A 19677-nucleotide genomic window follows, 5' to 3' on the forward strand; every position below is an offset into this window, starting at 1 on the left:
AAGCCTGGTGCTATAAAGCGGAGGGTGCTGAACGTTATACCGGTGTCGCAACTACGAGATGTCCTTGTGGTCGTCGACTGTCTTCTCATGATGACCAGAGAGGACAAACAATCGTTATTTGCCCTCTGATGTGCTTTGTATGCACCGCTGTATCTGTATGTCACTCGTAACACTCGTAGTAAGAGATCGTACAGGAGAAACGGCTTTAAAAAGTGAGAGGGACAACTATTAGACTTTGAGGATTTGAAGATATTTCGTAATTTTTTAGTCTTGCATTTAATGTATTGATTTTAAACATGCACTGTTTAGCGTTACAATAAAGATGCGACTGGTTGATGACTTCCCTTTTGTCGAACTCTGCTGTCAAATTTTCAACAACATCGAGCATACACACACATATAGACCAACAGAACAGACATGTGTAGACAGACATATGTACATACATACATATATATATATATATATATATATATATATATATATATTACGTATATACAATGACATACGTGCATACATACATACATACATACATACATACATACATACATACATACATACATACATACATACATACATACATACATACATGAGCTCACACGTATCATACATGCACTTGTGTGCATGTTTGTTATGCACCAGTCACCACGTTTCTTTTGTGTAGAAGTGAGATATTCGATAGTAGCCTACATCATCATTCATCTTGGAAACACTTCTTTAATTAAAAGACATGGAAACTCTTCGATGCGACTTCCTGTCAGTTTGACATGGAAGGGTGACACGACACGACACGGCAGATTGTAGAAGTAGAGTTTATTGATTTTAATCAAAAGGAAGTGTTTCCAAGATGAGCGATATTGTGTCATTAAAAGATCTTACATTTTGTCATGAAAAACTTCAGATAGTACCAGTGAGTGACGTTTTCCGCTCAAGGGAAGCTGATATTTATTCGGAGCAAACTTGTTATCAAGTGATGATTACCTTCAAAAGTCAAACAGACACCAAAACGCCCAGGTTAAACTAGCCGTCTCCTCCAAATTTGGGCGTTTACGCCAAAAGGATTATGGGTGACTAGGCCTTCGTCTCACCTCGTGACGAACAAGGTGACCTTTGAACCCTGTATAAATAGGTGTTAACGACTTTTATGAAATAATTATCGTTTCTCCCATTCAAAATCTGCAATATTGTGTCAGAGACGTCTGGTCGACGAGGCTGCGTGGATTCTTAGTCAAAGTCGTCAGAAGATTTAGTCTTGAGGTTCTTGCTGGTTTGTAGGACGACACGTCATCTCGAAGGTGCTCAATGAAAATTAGAGGGGGTTAATATTCAGGTAAGAGAGATTCTGTTGCTATAATCCGTTCAAGATTGGATGTATAAGTCGGACTCCACGTGAACCTATCTACCAAGATCCGGCCCATCAGCAACGTCACACGTTCGCTGCTGTCTCTTGTAGCGATCAGTTGACATAAGGTTTGTAATGACGCATAGCTAAAGGCCCCGAATATATAATTCTTGTATTAGCTATTTGTTATTGATTTATTGACGATTGAAAATTCAACAGACGTCGTGTTTTCCTGTCAAGTTTTCTGATTTTTATCGCACGTCTGGTTATGAAACTTTTCGCGTTGTGAGATGTTGTGTCCGCGCAGCCGTCTTGCGCACAGTTGCCAACACGAACGAGGCTGATCAGTTCCGTGTGCAAAAATGCTATCCATCTGGCACATACATATATCTCTGTTCAACCCCTCAACCCCCTTCCAAGCCTACCAGTTATATAACTCTTTCTAGTTATCCTTCGAAGCCGATAAACCATTCGCCGTTCTTCACCCTCGCGACATACAGACTTAACTACACTTCGGACTTGTCGTGGCAGACTGTCTGATATATTAAAGTGGCTACTGTAAGTAACTTTTCTTGAATTTACTAAAAACTCATTCCTTTTTCACAGGTTGCCGTTCAACGTTCGTGCATTTCCAAGCAAGAGGAAAAAATATTCTGTGCACCTGTAGTACACTGTATAGTCTTAAATCATAAATGGGCTTGTGGTTAGTATAATGTTTTAATCATTTTCTCGACGCTTTGTACATTCAAGTTTGTCGTAGGCTACGAAAATCAATTAACTTTGGGGTGCACATATGGCATTCGATATATTTGAAATAAAACCGAGTGGATCTTCCTGTAATAGATTGTTACTTCTCCCATCCACTTGACCCCTCATAACTTTGCATGCTTAAATTTAACGACCGTAACTCGTTGCTAGGAGCTCTAACCCGTTGCTATAGGAGCTCCAATACCGAAGTGCAAACAGCTAGGAAGTGCAATTTTCATTCGACAGAATTTAGCTTTCACCGAATACTTGTAATTTTAGAGTAACACATAAGCTGAAGCCAGCACACGTTAGTGAGTTCAAAGCACTTTGTTTACGAGGGAAATACATCGTTTATCTAAGTGTACGGTTATAAATTATACTCTTTATTCAACTTTGTTGACATGGCAATTTTACGATCCATTGTTCGGCACGATCCGTGTACAGGTCACCTTGAAGACATGGTTGAGGTATACTTTGAAAAGAAACTACGATTGTTCATTGAAAGCGGTTCCAAACCCCTTCCCTGATATGTCGCGTGGTTTATCGGTATCTTACACTTAATTTGGACGGACTGTGCTGTCTACGGCTCACATTATGTTTGGCCCAATAGTGATAGTGTCGGGAACTAACACACTGAATTCATAGAAGTATTGTTTAATCATTCGTATTATAGACCTTTCATGCAGGGACTGTGTTCGTACATAGCGGCAGTAAAAAGTTTTGCGTCGGCACAAAAGACTTGTACAATCCGGGACACACACACACACACACACACACACTCTCTCTCTCTCTCTCTCTCTCTCTCTCTCTCTCTCTCTCTCTCTCTCTCTCACACCCATGTTTACATGTATTGGAATGTCTTATCGCCAACGAGACGTATGAACTGATAAAGGTATACACAGATAAAAAAGTGATTGACCGATATCTGAAGTGGAGCTTTAAACGATGACGTCACGCTGAATACTGCAAGTTGCTACAAACCTTCGCATTCCTAAAACACCAGTTTTACAATCTTTTTTCTGTTTATAAGGTAGTAAAGGGACAAAGAAGAAAGCACCCTCCATTTAAGGTTAAGAACCTCGTCATTTTCAATACGACTGAGGTGACATGCCCTTGCTTGTCACTTTTCTGACAGCTTGGCTCACTTCATGTAAAAGACCTATCAAAAGGACGTCGCAGCCGATATATGAAAGCGTTTCACTAACCGATGCCGTATCTAACTTTAAAAAATGACAAAAACAGTCGATAGTTAGGGTTCGAATAATTTTTTCACGCCCTCCCGGTCATATTGTCAGTGGCCTGCCAACGCTACACGTTTTCCCGAACGTGAGCACCGAACAAAATTACTGATATCATTGAGAGATATTGAATCATCTTGGATTGCCAAGGGGCTTTACGCGGACAAAGTCCAAGCTTTAGCAGATGAACATGTTACGCAACTGTACAGCGATGATTTGATCAGATACAGCCTGGAGAAAGAAACACATACATCGCATTGCGGTGTGTATATTATATCCACGACAGAGTTCGGTGAGTGCTGCACGTCAGGGCAAGGCTTATGTTCGGTATGATTGGAAATGTAGCCACAGGGGTAGAAGAAGTGACCGAAAGCTGTTACATTTAGAGTAAATTTGGCTGAAATTCGTGACAATTGGCTAGTAGAAAGAAAACAGTTTACTAGCGATAGGCTGCGTCAGGTTCAAATTTAAGTGGTGTTTTATATATTCTCTGCATGGTTTATATCTTTCAGTATATGTCTTATGAGTAGCGGTGTTGGAATTTCTGTTTGCATCAATAAGAAAAAGCTTGGAGACGAAATGCCGAAACACCAGCCAATCTACATCTTCTACATCATCGGGTCGCTATGGATGTACGCGGCGAGTCTGTTGTTCGCTCAGTTATCGGTGGCGCTGGGAGTGGAGTGGGGTGAGTAATTGCCGCACAATGCATTCACAGTTATGTAGATTTGTTTGTTTGCGACTATGTTGAAATAAATTTATCTTTTTCAAAAAAAATTGCCACACAGGACAATTTCATTGTATTTAAACAGATGCGCAAGAGAATAATTTGAAAGAGGTTTCGGAAAGATCATGATTAATTACTGACATGACAGAAGACCTAAAATGAAAGCTTGAGGAGGCATTATCACTTCTAACTTGATGCAACTTCCGTATGGAAGACCAGTTCCTTTGCATGTCCATCAGAGACAGTGAAGACAGCGTTAAGGTTGTGTGCGTTGCGAAAGTGAAATATTTTGAACTTTGTCACAAAGTTTCCTTAATGAAACTTTCAACTGTTTTCGCACCAAATCAAGAATAAATTTAAATTCGGGATCACCGTGCAAATTTTGGTTCGAGAGAACAAATTGCCTAACATTTAAGCTCACTGGTATTTGAAATTTAAAAATGGCGGCCGTCCCTGGGGAAAATAGAATTTTCGATTTTCGAAAAACTAAGACTGAATTTTTTTCTTACTGAAAGAGCTTTAAAATCTGCCCCTATACGCGGTGGATTGGAAAAGAATCGTTAATTTTTGAGAGTTCTTGTATCTGTCCCCGAGGCGAGTATTCCTGACTAGGACGTTCATTTACATATCTCGGTCTGTTTAATACACGGCGACTCTTTTAGGACAAAGATCTATGTATGCTATGTGACACGGGTATTATTTCAAACTTTTGAGCTGTGTTATGTTATTAAACTTATTACATTATGACGATTTATCCATCGACTCCAAAGGTCCATGATTTATTGATGTCGCGGTATTTCTGTCGCCGCCCTGTGGTCACTGCTCTCGGTAGCGTCAAATACTTTGATATCATGTTTATGTGAGATTACGTCATCAAATCATGATTAGATTTGTCATTAGACTTGCGCAGTAACAAATGACAGTCTTGCACTCGGAAACAAGAAGTTGAGATTTGCAATCCAGAATCTACCCTCGACAAGACAATCCAAACACGCCCCTTTGATTGAACTCATTTTAGCTTGATCTGCTCCTTTTAATCATGGTTTCTCTGATACATAGGTCTTATTGTTTTTAAAATTCAAAATGTAAGGTATTAGCCATGCACAAATTTAATTATATTGAAATATTAGAAAAATACAATGTATATATTTAAATTGTAAGAGTTTTTCTTCGCGTTTATAACGCAATAATTCTAAAAAAGTCTTCAATGAAAATGTTTGTCGATAGTAGTCGAATTTGTTTTAAGATTCTAGGAATGACCTCGTTCAGTATTGTTCAAACGGTGATGAAATTTGCACACGCAAACGTTTGGGGCTTATTTTCACAGTCTTGGTCAAAACATCTTTTCTCAGACATTTCTGTTCTCACAATATGTATATGTTTGATTATTTACTCATATTTTGCAAGAGTTTCCCAAAGAAATCTACTTGTCTGAAACTGTTTGTCCGAGAGTGATTAAATTTGATTTGTAATTTTGCTTGGATGGGCTCATTCAATTTTTCTTCGAATGGTGATAAAATTTGCATATGCAAATTTTGGCATGGTTCTCTCACTTCAAAACACACTGTTGTCTCAAATAGTACTGGTCTTCCGACTTGTATTTCATATGTAGCTCCTATTGGGTGCCTTCATTACAGTACATTAAACTTAGCATATAATTTTCACGTACAATTTTTGGTAATTCTTTTCTTATCTTTTGCTCAATTTTCTTCAAAATTCTGCTTCTTCTACAAAACTAATATACTAAACTCAATGAAAACTTTGTCGTAAGTTTAAACTGATGCATCATCCACTTCCATTCAAATGGTGATGCAACTTGAATGTTCGAAATTTTGGGGCAAGCTTTCTCATTTTTGGTCAAAACATATTTTGCCCTGCTACCACTGATCTAACAGGTTATTTCGGCCGCTAGATTCGAGTCGTTGCATTACCAGTATTACACAAATTTTGATAATCTATTTATTATATCAACACCTCATTAAATTTAAAGGCACTTTTGTTATGAATTATTCATGTATTAGTTTGATCCATCGTTGAGTGCCGCAGAATGATATCGATAAATGGACATATTTGTCGCTTATAAAAGCCAGTTAATCATGATGATAGCCATATTTCCCCCCGGCATCATTCTTTATGAACTTAAAAGCTTCTCTCTCTTCTCACAGGTATATTTTTGAACAAAACGCAGGATATATCAGACCTCTATCACACAGACTTCACGCCAGCGTATTGGACGTTCCAGATATGGCCGGTTATCTATATATGGTTTGGGGGCTTCCTTGTCTACTTAGTGATCGGCACTTGCCGACGTAACTCCCACGACTATGTCTACGTTAACCCTAAAATCCACACTTGGGTTTTCTTCGTCTTCTTCATGTTCAACCAGGGTCTGAACGTCGGGTGGGTGTTTCTCTTCGACCGCCAGTATATGATCCCGGCGCTTGCCTTCGTGGCGCTCATCGCCTTCACCAGTTACATCGTTCTCTTCGACTCCATGAGGAATCTCATAGTGCACTACGCTGAGCTCAACCTGCACCAGAGGGGCGACATTTGGGCCACGCGAATTCTCGTCCACAACGGTCTCGCCATCTACGCGACGTGGACGAGTATCGCCACGCTGCTCAACCTCTGCCTGGTGTTGCACTACTTCGCCGACATCGACATGGACACTGCTACTCTGATCTCGCACGTCATTGTCTCCGCCGAGATCGTCTTCTGGGTCATCTTCGAAAATTTCATCTTCGACAAGTACCTCCGCTACACCATCACCATCTACCCGACTGCCATCGTCGCCTACGCCGGTATAATCGACGAGAACTGGGACCCGACGAAGACCACTTCGATATACGCGCTGGTCGTCTTGACGGTTCTGTCGTGTCTGTGTGTCGCCAGGTTCATGCTCGTTATCTACCGTCACATCAAACTCCCAATCAGAGTTGGTCCTATCAATGACGGCCCACTAAGCCAAGACGACAAGGAGGCAATAGCCAGGGAGGTTCAAGCCCAGAGCATGGAAATGAAGGCTCACAACCAATCTTTCAAAGAACTACCATAAATTTCCGATGTATTATTACCAAAGAATAGGGACAATCTACTTCACATGATATAAAAAAAAACAACAGAAAAACAGAACAGAATAGATAGCATCGTGCGTGGACAACTTTCCTTTTTACTTGACAAGCACTGTATAAGTCGCGATTTTATTTTAGAGTTTAGAACTTGCCACCAAAAAGGTGGAGAAGCTACGATTTCGATCCAGAGATATTTACTTAAGAAGGGCGTATAGTTCTCAAGTATTTGCAATGCACAGCAATGTCAACCTGGTATTTCATTCTGACATCTCCATTCTCAATAATTCAGACTTGTACCAATCGCCTTTCGAAATTGAATGCACTATCTGTAGCTCTCGTCTTTGAATCTCAAAAAACTGCGCGCATTATAAAAGACATTGGTCAGATGAAGAGAGAACGAGCAGATAATTTATGGCCAACTTGGTGATTTGACCAATTTAGACCCAATCATTAGCAGGTAGGGGGACACACTTGGTCTCCCTTGGGAAAGCGGCATTTCTGTGACATTTACTGGATCTATGCGTCGGACATCTGCGGTGATAGGGCAGGTATTGGGTGATAAACGGGGGTGTTGCGATGTTTTTTGTAACTGTTCGTCCCTTTTCGAGAAGACATGGTTTAAAATGAGAAGTATAAGCTTATTTATAAAATGTGGTAATTCTGTGAACTTGTCAGAAACGGCGATATTTTACTATCGTGTTTAGATTTATGTAGACTGCTTAAATGTTAAAACACTTAACTTGTGGACTATTTAAGATGATATTCGTAATGAACCAACTTCCAGAAATTGTCGATCCAAGAATTTTCATACAAAGCAACTGACAGTATGTTGCGATCAATTGCTAATAATGTCAGGCGCACCTCTAATTGTTATGTGATATCAGTGTTGAAAGTTAGCATAGAAAAGTTATGAATGACAAACTTGAAATGAAAAGACACACAATACATTTGAGAGTATTTCCGATGTTTTATAACTTTGTGCAGTTGTGCATATTACAAAACTTTCTGTCAGTGTTTTTTTTTTTCTCAGGAAATAAAGATAATTTCTCTTTATTGCAATTGTCTAGATCGTCTCCATATAATTTGACGAAACAACTGCGTCAGCAAAAGCGAAGTTGTTGGGAGTTAAGGTAGAATGCACCTCGGGGACAGATAGTTGGATCCTCAAACTTTTTAAGTTATTTTGCGAGCCACGACTTGTGGGGGCTCATTTTGAAACCTTTGGAGTAAGAAAGACTTTCACCGTTTTAGTTTTTTGAAACTCGAAATTTTTATTTTCCTCCATAGAGTTATCACAGAGATGGCGGCCATTTTGAATTTTAAATATCTACAAATTTTGGGTCATTTGTTTCTCTAGTACCAAAATTTGCACGGTGATATCATTCATGGTTTTGAAAGAAAATGGTTGAAAGATTCTTTGAGGAAAGTTTGAGCAAAAGTTTAAGTCTTTCACTTTCGAGGCACATGCTACCTTAACGCTTGAACTCGGTTTTCTGGCGTATGAATCGCTTATCCTTTCGTTAATATTATGCAATAATACCTTTTACATTATACCACAGTCCCTTGGTGGGCTATTCAGCTCTGGGACTATTCGCCCCATAGACGAGTGTACAGAAGCGAGAAACAACCCAAGTCTGGAAACAGAATGGCTATAAAAACCACGCCATGTCACATTCCGTGTCCGATTTCACTGTAAAAATTAGCAAGTTCATCTATCATGCAACCGTCGATCGTTCCCTATCATTCTAAAATTTCATACCTGATACTTTATCTCATTCAAAAACGCTCGTTTCGTGTGATTTTCGGCCGAATTCGACAGACACATCGCCAAAACCTGGGGGTGAGCAACATTCCAGTCACCTCTTGGGTACCTCCACTTTACTGACGTTAGCGCCGCCTACCCATGAGGGATGACTGGAATATTGCTCACGCTTATCTTTTCTCTCGAACTCTGCCGAAAATCACAGGAAATGAGCATTTTGTAAGCAGATGAAGTATCAGGTATGAATTTTCGTGTGATTTTCGGCCGAGTTCAGAAGACACGTCGCCAAAACATAAGGCATGAACAACCTTCCAGTCACCCCTCATGGGTACGCGGCGCTAACGTCAGTAAAGTGGAGGTGCCCAACGTCCACTATGAGGTGACCGAAATGTTGCTCACGCTTATGTTTTAGCGAAGTGTCCGTCGAATTCGGCCGAAATCACACGAAACGAGCGTTTGTGAAGCAAATCAAGTACCAGGTATGAATTTTGAGAATGATAGGGAACGGTCGACGGTTACATGATAGATGAACTTGCTACTTTTCACGGTAAAATCGAACGTCGAAGATGACATGGCGGCACAATCCCTATACGAAATAGCCATTTCATTTCCTGACTTGGGTTGTTTCTCGCTTCTGTACACTCGTCTATGGGGCGAATAGTCCCAGAGCTGAATAGCCCACCAAGGGACTGTGATTATACCAGTTGAATACTATCTGGTAATTCGTTTTCGTGTTGTTTCCACAAAGACACTCATGTATCAAACTGATTAAAATCAGATGTACAGTACGGCGACGTCTTCTTATGCGTACGCGGTATTCTCTCGCTGTCGCCTCTCACCAGTGAGTGAGAGGCGACAGCGTACTCTCCAAGTAATCTCATGTTCTGAAAGGTTAGATGATGAGTTTAGCCGTTTACTCACCATCCACGCACAACAGAATGAAAAGCCCCATCTAAGAGTCAGGACCGCCCACATTGTACCGACTGATCCATTAGCTCAGTTGGTAGAGCATCCGTAATGTCTACGGGGGGTGTGGGTTCGAGTCCCGCATGGGTCACTTATCATTCACCACTGTATTTCATATATATATATATATATATATATATATATATATATATATATATATATATATATATAATCGTTTTTATATGACAGGTTCCCCAGTGTTGTATAGCGTGGAAATTTATTGTATAAACTAATGAGAAAAAGCACTCTAAAAGGTCTATGCTCCAGATTTTGGGGCTTGAAAAATTGATGCGATACAAAAACTAAATATACGCACAACAATATTTACTGCATTTTCGAGGAACAATTAATTTTTCTGGCCTTATTTACTCGTAAACAGTTGTAATTTCAACCATACGACTTAATGGCAAACAACAGTCGATATGGACAAAAAATTACAGCGTCCTCATTGTTCTTGCTGTATGTTAAATAACATAAACGGAATATCTCAACGGGCACAGTGCTTGGTCATAACAAAGGCAAAGAGCGCGGACTAGGATTGGGGACTCGATCCACAAAGTAAAGGTATTTCAAGTATTGCCACGTACTGCCAAGTTGACTTGGCGGAAAGTTGGTCAATCTTAGCTTCAACAAGAAATCACGCCGGGAAATATCTTTAATTATTTTAATATGTGCAATGTGTAGGTTTATCATGTTATATGCTCGTGTCTTTGGGACGCGGCAGCGGGCCTTCGGCTCTCTGCTGTTGGTAAAACATAACTTTGGCAATTGCCATTCTGGGTGCGTTAAGACCCAAAGGGTGATTTTACGTTTGGTTGTATGGGCATGTCATAGGCACTTTAAGGTAAGAAGGCACGAGGAACCGTCGACAGTGTAAAATAATGTAACTATGACGAGTGTTTGACTTTCGACTGTCAACTACTCCCTTACTGTCTGAAGCAACCTGTTATATGCTGATTAGACTTGCCCTAAGTTTTGCATAGACAATCCCCCTCTATTTAATATTTGTCAATGGTTTGTGGGCCCATGGAGGTACAAGCGAGACGCCCCCATACTAGGCTTGATTATTTCATAACTGAACAAATGCAATTCAGCAAAATTTGTCTTGAGTTGTTGTAACTCTGAGATAGTAAAGTGAACGCGTTCAGATGATGTGACCCACCGTACACCCACCACATAAGCCAAGCCTAGGCAAACATTCACAACGGGGGAAAGGATAAAAATGGTTTCAATAAATAAAGAGACGAGGAACAACTTAATTAGTGTAGCATTTTTGTTGATTGAGACCGCCAGTTACTAGTGGACTTTTCCCATATGCAAATGCTCATGTGGCGGAGTTTCCCGTACGAATTCGACATTACGTCATCAAGTCATCAGTATCTCAAAATCTGCAAGCAGGGTCATGACAGGGGCATCCGAGCAGAGTGCTTACGATCGATGATGAAGCATATTTCGTTCAACAAAATTTGATCCCACAGTAGGGCAAAACACACCGAGCGTCATAGCAATAGAATTATTATATAGTAGACTGATTTCGAAATTTCGAAAAACTAAGACGGTGAAAAGTTTTCTTGCACCAAGAGCTTTAAAATTGACCCCCACAAGTGGTATATCAGAAAAGAATTTTAAAGTTTGAGAGTCCGAATATCTCCCCCGCGGCGCGTTCTACTTTTAGCGAATTTTGAATTTGCAATAGGGAGGACAACATAAATGATATCTCCCACTTTAAATGCTTACTCGCTTCCTTCGACTATTGTATTGCATTGGTCTGTATGTCTCTGGTCAACTTTTACCTGGAAACCGTGCTGGTCTAACTTTGAGTGTACTCCAGTGCGGTTTTCTGATTAAAGTGCGACGACCAAACCCTGAGTTGGAACCTTGTGTGCTAATGTTCCAGGCGTGCGTTGTGATGAGTGGATTGCATCATATTGCTATGCGCTCGTGATGGTTGACAAAACAGAATCGATAGAATTGAACTATGCGAGACAATTTGTCTCTTTTGCGGAGTTTGTATCATCTCAAAAGTGACAAGTTTTGAGATACCAAAAATGCGGAGGGGTTCTAGACAAGCATGACGTCCGCCCGGGGGTATTTTGAGGAAAACATATCAGGGAAATGATATGGGAAAAGTCCAGGAACGTGTTACTTCCTTGTCCAAGATCACGAGCTATGCGATGTATTGTTAAAAACAATTGACGGATAGAAAATTGAGTAATGTGTGTACAGGCAGTATTTAGAATGCGTTGGAGTTGTTTCTCAGTTACTCGCGATGATGTGAAGGAAAGACCAGAAGAAGTTTTATTTTGGTTATACACGTGTGCATTGCACGTGTACCAATACAATCTTGTCATAGTGCAAGAGATAGGCTTAACGTTTGACCTTCTGTAAGGCAAATTGACAAGATCATTTCATGTGTTTAATCAAATCAATCACATCGCAGATTGAAGAGGGAAGATATCAAATATACTGCACGTTTTCGGAAATGTGCTAATTATTCTTTATACAATTACCAGAAAGATAGAGATCTATCTTGTCCTAAAACGGCTAATGGCCGCTCCCAACCTCCATCAACATTTGGGGGGGGGGGTAATGTACGGAAGTACACACAGGACAAAGAAACTGTTTTTCTGAATCAGTATAATTCAAAACCACCTGTTTACCTATGTAGCCTGTCAGAATTCACGTAGGTGTGTGTATTTAATTTCACGGCCCCCTCACGTGATGACAACAATGACATGCAAATACTCATGCGATGGTTCGATCCATTAGGTAACTAAGGGGTCATGCGGTTCGCGAATAGGACGATATTTGTCCTGTCACGAGTTTGACACGTTTTTCTTACCAACGGGAAACCACATGGTATTTAAACGTTGATCTGTACTGAGGAAAGCACACACGCTCTCCAACCACCGACGACACAGGTAAGTCCCGCAAACTTTTTTGCCAACTTTTACAAAGTGATGACTTAGGTTTGAAAGGGTCGGTTCTGATTTCACACAGGGTGCAGACTTTATCGAAAGTATTCGGCACTTTGATTTCGTTGGTGTATTTTTGCCGCCCGTGAATCAATATTTTCTAGCGCTGAGAAAGGAGAATATTCGTCACCTCATGAGACATACATGTATTTTGACGAGGAAAGTGTAAACGTAGTCTTAGCCCGGGATAGATGTTGGAACGTAACCCCGACCATGGAGGCAGCACTGGTACTCAAAATGTTGCCCAGATAAGCTATCCGCGCGGCCGTGATGCCCACCACAGGCTCTGTATAGGCACTACAGTCTATAGGCTAACTCCGTGATACTAAAGTGGTATTCTTTCGTATCACTGAGCTAGCCCATATAATAGTGCCAATACCCACAGAACGCTGGGCATAGCGGCCGCACTGATAGTTTATCTAGGCAACGTTTCCAGTACCTGAGACAGGCAGAGCCATGCCAAAACCCATCCGCAACGGACAGGTCTAATACAACTGAACAGTCGGTTCACTTTAGGGTGTGGTCTTGTTGACAAAAAAATCTGTGCGTTTATACCAACACATGCCTAAATCAGTACATCATGTTTGCAATCTCTGTTTATTTTAAATAAGAGCATGGTCTTTGCGGAACAGCTGATGTTCTCTGTCGTTCAGCCTGTGCACGCGGTGTTAATTGCGTGCTACCAAATGTAAATGAACGTTGACTTTAAAGTATTAAATTCGCAGTTTAACTGTTTGCGAATGCGCCTCGGGGACAGATATTCGGGCTCTCAAACTTTTACAATTCTTTTCTGATATACTACTTGTTGTAGGGATTCGTTTTAAAGCTCTTCGTGTAAGAAAACTTTTCACCTTCTTAGTGTTTCGAAAATTGAACATTTTATTTTTCTCCATAGAGTTAACACAGGAATGGCGGCCATTTTGAATTTCAAATATCAGTAAATCTTCGGTAATTTGTTTCTCCAGTACCAAAATTTGCACGGTACTGCCTCCCTTCTGATTTTTATTTTTGATTTTGAAAGAGTTCTTGAAAGATTTCTCGAGGAAAGTTTGAGAAAAAGTTTCAGTCCTTCACTGTCGAGGCGCATACTATCCTAATGAGAGTGTTGTAAACTTTAAAAAGTGTTTAGATCTCCCAGGGCCCTCAAATTGAGAAATCTAAATAATCATAGAATACATCTACAAAAGTACAAATACACCAACCTATGAAATAACAGCTTTTATGAGAGACCAAGAATGTCGGAAGATTTGACTGCTGTTTTCAATTTTTTTTCCATCCCCTTTAACAGCATGTATTTAAAAATAACATAAAACTTAGGTCTTTGGACATCAACATTACTTTGAATGCTTGTTCTAGTCACACAGCTATGAAGCTAGTGTTCATATTGTATTCTATCCGTTATATACAGAGGTACCGCCCATCGCCATATCTGTGTAGCGTGCAAACGGCTCATTTATAGAATTGGCACAGTGAAATCTTCTAACCAGCCCTTATCAACAGTCAACACCACACACCTTGTGAACATGTCTTTTCTGACACTCGTTTTAGATGCACATACCTTCAACCTATCGGCTTAGCGAACATCATGGGAACATTTTGTCATCTAAAGCCTTACAAAATTTTACCGTTCTGATTTCATTACCGTTCATATTTGAGGCCTGTGCTGCAAACGAACTTTTTGTGTTTACCAAAAGTTAAATTTCCTTATGGCGTAAACACAGGCTATATCGGTCATCGGTGAATTCAAGGCCATTTTGTTTATGATATCTTATCTCAACTTTGTACGGCGACCTTTGATTTTTGTTCTTTACAGTGAGAAGAATTGGTTATAGTTTTACTGAAAAGTTTGAGCAAAAGTTAATGTTTCTAGGCGCATTTTTGTCGTGTTTTATAATTTTAGTTTGAAAATAGTAATTAAACGGCATTGTCGTTTCCAGAGAAAAATATTTTGTAAACGCATTTTCTTACAAATGGATAGCGGGAATTTCAGGAGAATTTAGAGCGCGCGGAATCAAAGTTTTTATGGACGCATGAAATTAAACCGCTCAATATTAAAACCTTGACCTCTTTATGATTCTGCCTGTCTATATTCGTTCCATACGGAACTAAGTGTTAATGGTTCATCCAAACTAGGTATTTGCATGACTGAGTTTTCCGTCGAATGTTGTTGCGCAATGATGGTGAGTCATGCGCGTCCACGTGATGTGTTATCACGAATATCCAGGTTGCCGTATGTGCTACGTCTTGTCCGATGGTGGCATTAGCCTGAGACATTATTGTCCAAGATCAAGGTCTCAGGACGGGTAATTTATTCATATTACAAACGTACTGAGTAACAACTGTGAACAGCCATTTACACTATGATTGAAAAAACTTATAAGCCTATTATAGAAGTGTCCATAAGCTTAATGTGCAAGAAATTTCAAATCATACCATACAGAAAACCGATACATTTGTCTGTTCAATTTATTCCACAGATACCGCGACCACTTCCAACAGAAACAAAAAAATGGCTGGCTTAAGGATACCCCTGATGATACTTATTATTGCCTCGCTGGTGGTGTACCTAGTTGCGCTGTTTCTCAACTACCAAGCTGTTATTGGAATAGGTATGACAACTCTTCACTCACTCCTCTTATATTCACGTCATTCCCATATAATGAAATACCAAATCGTTATATCTGTCCGTCTGTCCTGTGTGTATAGATAAATAGTCATAATAATATTTCTACAGTCATCATTATTATTGTGAATTAAATTTTATAGTTAACACATTTATTGCTTAATCGAATGATGGAAAGATTTCCCTGTTTGCATAGTTACGTCACAAAATCCGTTAAAAGAACAATAGCTGTGGCTGATTATAATATTTTCATTAACTTAGTGACAGCATACAATTATATTTCCTTGCTCTTCTCTCTAAAGATTTGTTGAATGCATAGTGTTAGCCTTCTAAAGATGATACATTGTTCACATGTATTGATGTTGTTGTCCGGACTTGAATTCGGTTTATACAAAAACTTTCGACATTTCACCTATATAAACTGCGTTGATGTCTTGAGCGCCGGGCATTTCGACGCAATTTTGGCATAGAACAAGAAATTTTGTTTCTACGAACCGAACGAAACTGATGGGAAATATATCCAATGGTAGCCATTACTAATGGGACAGTAATTCGTCCGTTTTCCACAGTCCCAGAGTCATGTCTTGATGATGAAAAGTCACTGTTTTCTCGAAAATCACTGAAAATCAATATATAAAACCATTCATTTTAAATTAATGCAGTGAATGGAATTTTTACATATCATCGTACAATAACACAAATGTAAAACTTTGGACATAAATGAAAAAATGTGTGACTAAATGGAAGATCATTTATATTTTACCAAATTTGCTATTATTACACCCAAAATTTCTGAGATTAACACGTTTATTTGAGGGAATATTTTAACCTTCCAGTATTGTCAATTTTGTAAGACATTTATAAGTAGCATCTAAGGCGAATATGTCTTGTACGTTTGAAATAAATATTTTTTTTTTTTCGATAGGTCACTGTGCTCAGTTTCTAGCTCACATTTGCTATAGATAGGTATATACCAAAGAGAGCTTATATGGTGGGTCATCGGCGTCTGTATGTCTGGTAGTATGTATGTATGATAGTATGTGCGGATGTATGTCCGTCCGCATCAAAAACTCCTAAACCACAGGACCTACCATCTTAGTATTTGGTGTTCAGGTGCACCCAAGGGTGGAGATGTGAATTTGTTTAAATGAACATGTCAGTGTCAAAAATATGCAAATGAGGTAAAACAAGAAAAATCCTGCAAATTGCTAAAACTCTGTAACCACTGACCAGATTTGGTTGAAACTTGGTATGCAGGTTCTTTATAGTGATATTAGTTAAATTTGTTCAAGTTGTGGTGAAATTTTGAAAGTTGTATTTTTTGGGCAATTTTTCCCTTTTTTGTCCAAAAATCTTCTCTGAAAGCACTCATTCCATCGCCTTGGAATTTGGTATGAATGATCCTAGGGTTGGCCTCTGTCAAATTTGTTCAAATTGTGAAATTTTCATATCTGTATTTCTTGGGCAATTTTTCACATTTTTGGTCTAAAATCATTTTTCTCCCAAAGTATTTGTTGGATTGCTATGAAACTTGATACTCTTGGTCTGAGGGTTGTCTTCTGTCATGTATGTTAAACTTGTGGTGAAATTTTCGCAATAGTGTTTTTGAGGCAATTTTTTCATTTTTAGTCAGAAAATCATTTTCTCAAAATTAAGTATTCTGATTGCATCGAAAACTTGGTAAGCATGTACCTAGAGGCATACTTAGCTGAGAGTCTTCAACTTGTGGTGAAATTTTCATATTTTATTTTTAGGGCACCTTTCCCCATTTTTGGTCAAAAAATCATTTTGTCTGAAATCGCTCATCCGATTGCTTTGAAACTTGGTATGGATGTTCACAGGGCATGTAAACTTAGTTAAGTACACTCCTCTGGTATGCCACATCAAAACAAATGTGAGCCCAGTGTCATTACGGCATTTTCACAATTTGACAAACTGGTGAAATTTTCATATTTTTTTTTTTGGGCAACTTTTCCCATTTTTGGTCAAAAAATCATTTTGTCTGAAATCGCTCATCCGATTGCTTTGAAACTTGGTATGGATGTTCACAGGGCATGTAAACTTAGTTAAGTACACTCCTCTGGTATGCCACATCAAAACAAATGTGAGCCCAGTGTCATTGACGGCATTTTTCACAATTTGATAAACTGTAGCAAGGAATTCACAATTTTCATACTCTCTCATGATTGTCATTTTGTGTGCTCTTCAGCTGGTGCCATTGACCTGGACAGAGTTGGATAAACTCAAGTCGGCTTCTACTGATAAATCCAAAAAGTACGATGATGCATTTAAAATGAATCAATAATCAATAAGTAAGAATTTGCCCTAGGTATATGGCCTTACAACCTGTTGATAAGAGGTAGTGTCGAACATCTGGCACGGATATACAAATTTTGTTTGAGTTTATGTATGTATCTATGTATGTATGTATGTATGTATGTATGTATGTATGTATGTATGTATGTATGTATGTATGTATGTATGTATGTATGTATGTATGTATGTATGTATGTTTTTATGTATTTACCATTTATGTATTTATTTATTTATTTGTTTCCTCCATTCCCCATAGGTATCTTCACCCAGCCAACGGCCGCGGTATCTGATAAGTATTATGTGAACATGACGCCGGCTGGTTACACCTTTAGCATATGGGGCGTCATCTACACCTGGTTAATGGCAATGCTGATCTACTGCCAGACTACACTGTGCAGAACCAACAAGACCGGCCCCGTGTACCTGTACCCACAGGTGCTGACTGCAACTTTCTACGCTGTCTTCATCTTGGTGCTCTTCACCAACATCTCTTGGTTACTGCTCTGGGACCGCGAGTTGCTCCAATATTCATCAGCGATGTGCGCACTCATGCTCGTCAGCTTGATTGTCTGCCTCGCCACATCACACAAAGAACTCTATAACAATCTGGAGGCCCTCAGACAGAACGACCAGCAGGACGACATCAACGCTATCCGAGTGCTCGTCCACAACGGTGTAGCCATCTACGCCAGCTGGGTGGTGGTAGCCACGTTCCTTAACCTCTGCACGGTTCTCGTCTACTGGGTCGGTGCAGAGATGGAGACCGCCTGCGTTATCTGCCTGACCATTATCACCGTGGCCATCATCGCCTGGTTCATCGTTGAAAACTTCGTCATCGAGAAGTACGCTCGCTACACGCTGACCAACTACCCGACGCTCCTTTGGGCTCTGGCCGGCATCCTGGCCGGCAACTACAACCCGGAACTGACGTCATCCATTGTGACGGTTGTCATGACTGTTCTGGTTGCCATCCTCTTCATCGTCCGCATCGTACTGGTTGTCTACAGAAGTATAACTCAGCCATTGTCAGCACAGTCAACGGACACAAAACTATTGATTTAAAAAAGTCACGTCAAGCTGGACTAAACCCTTGACAGCCAAATCTTGTGGCTACCTTAACTTTCCGAGAAATGGGAATTTTGTAGTGAGGTTTCCCAACAAAATATCCCGATTTTGTTCAGTTTTAGCAGTGTATTGTTATCTCTTACAAAGTCAATGTAAATATCGTTCTCACAAAAACCGGGGCTGAGCAGCCGAGTTTTGTACTGTAATAGAACTGACAGAAAAAAGTATCAGAAACTAGCGAGAAAAAAGATGACGTAAAATGCATTATTTCAAAGTTTTCTCACAACTGTGGAATCATACTAGGTCAACTTTGATTCGGCCTCTGACGTGGCTATGGTGAGATGCAAGCTCTGAAATATGAAATGGCAATGCAACTTTATCTGAGAGTCTAGTCATTAGATTGTCCTTTTTGAGACGCAGCATGAACGTGTTTTTAGATTTGTAAATGTTTACATTTGATGCAAAACATTCGATTCGATGTTTTTTCATTAAAAAATGCTTTATTATACAATCTTCTCGATCTCCGTACTCTATGTCTGCTTATATTGTCCACGGGCGTGATTGTCAAGAGAAATAGTTATTGACTGTTAATGCTATCATGATAGGAAAACAATAGTGCTTTATGTTTACCTCCATTTAGCGTTGATTGAATATTTTTCATTAAGTTAATTGACATTGTCGTACCACTCATCTGCTACTCGTTCGTGCTCAAAAAGTTGTCAATCCTTTTTCTGGCCTGCAGCTGACTAGGGTATCCTTTTCAAAGGCAACAAAATTGACTTTGGCGCTCAAAGGATCAATGTAGTATGCGCCTCGAAAGAGAACGACTAGCAGTTTTATAAACTTTG

At 39.7% G+C, this 19677-nt stretch overlaps 2 protein-coding genes across 6 annotated transcripts; both read left to right on the forward strand.

The window, feature by feature from the left end:
• The first annotated feature begins 1121 nt into the window (after nucleotides 1-1121).
• LOC139147686 (uncharacterized) lies at nucleotides 1122-8181 on the forward strand. 5 transcript variants are annotated; one of them, XM_070718842.1, is made up of 4 exons: nucleotides 1122-1467; nucleotides 1946-2042; nucleotides 3837-4012; nucleotides 6217-8181. In XM_070718842.1, exons 2-4 carry the CDS (start codon nucleotides 2032-2034, stop codon nucleotides 7104-7106), a joined length of 1077 nt encoding a protein of 358 aa, XP_070574943.1. In that variant the 5' UTR covers nucleotides 1122-1467; nucleotides 1946-2031; the 3' UTR covers nucleotides 7107-8181. The 5 variants fall into 5 exon arrangements, with proteins under 5 accessions (XP_070574943.1, XP_070574942.1, XP_070574945.1 ...); XM_070718841.1 differs by having other exon boundaries at nucleotides 1122-1327; XM_070718844.1 differs by lacking the exon at nucleotides 1946-2042 and having other exon boundaries at nucleotides 1122-1327.
• A 4448-nt stretch (nucleotides 8182-12629) lies between these two features.
• LOC139147687 (uncharacterized) lies at nucleotides 12630-19340 on the forward strand. Its single transcript, XM_070718846.1, has 3 exons — nucleotides 12630-12771; nucleotides 15303-15434; nucleotides 18021-19340. The coding sequence occupies exons 2-3, from the start codon at nucleotides 15335-15337 to the stop codon at nucleotides 18824-18826; spliced, it is 906 nt and encodes a 301-aa protein (XP_070574947.1). The 5' UTR covers nucleotides 12630-12771; nucleotides 15303-15334; the 3' UTR covers nucleotides 18827-19340.
• Nucleotides 19341-19677: the final 337 nt, after the last annotated feature.

This window comes from Ptychodera flava, chromosome 13 (assembly GCF_041260155.1).
Source record: "Ptychodera flava strain L36383 chromosome 13, AS_Pfla_20210202, whole genome shotgun sequence".
NCBI lineage: Eukaryota > Metazoa > Hemichordata > Enteropneusta > Ptychoderidae > Ptychodera > Ptychodera flava.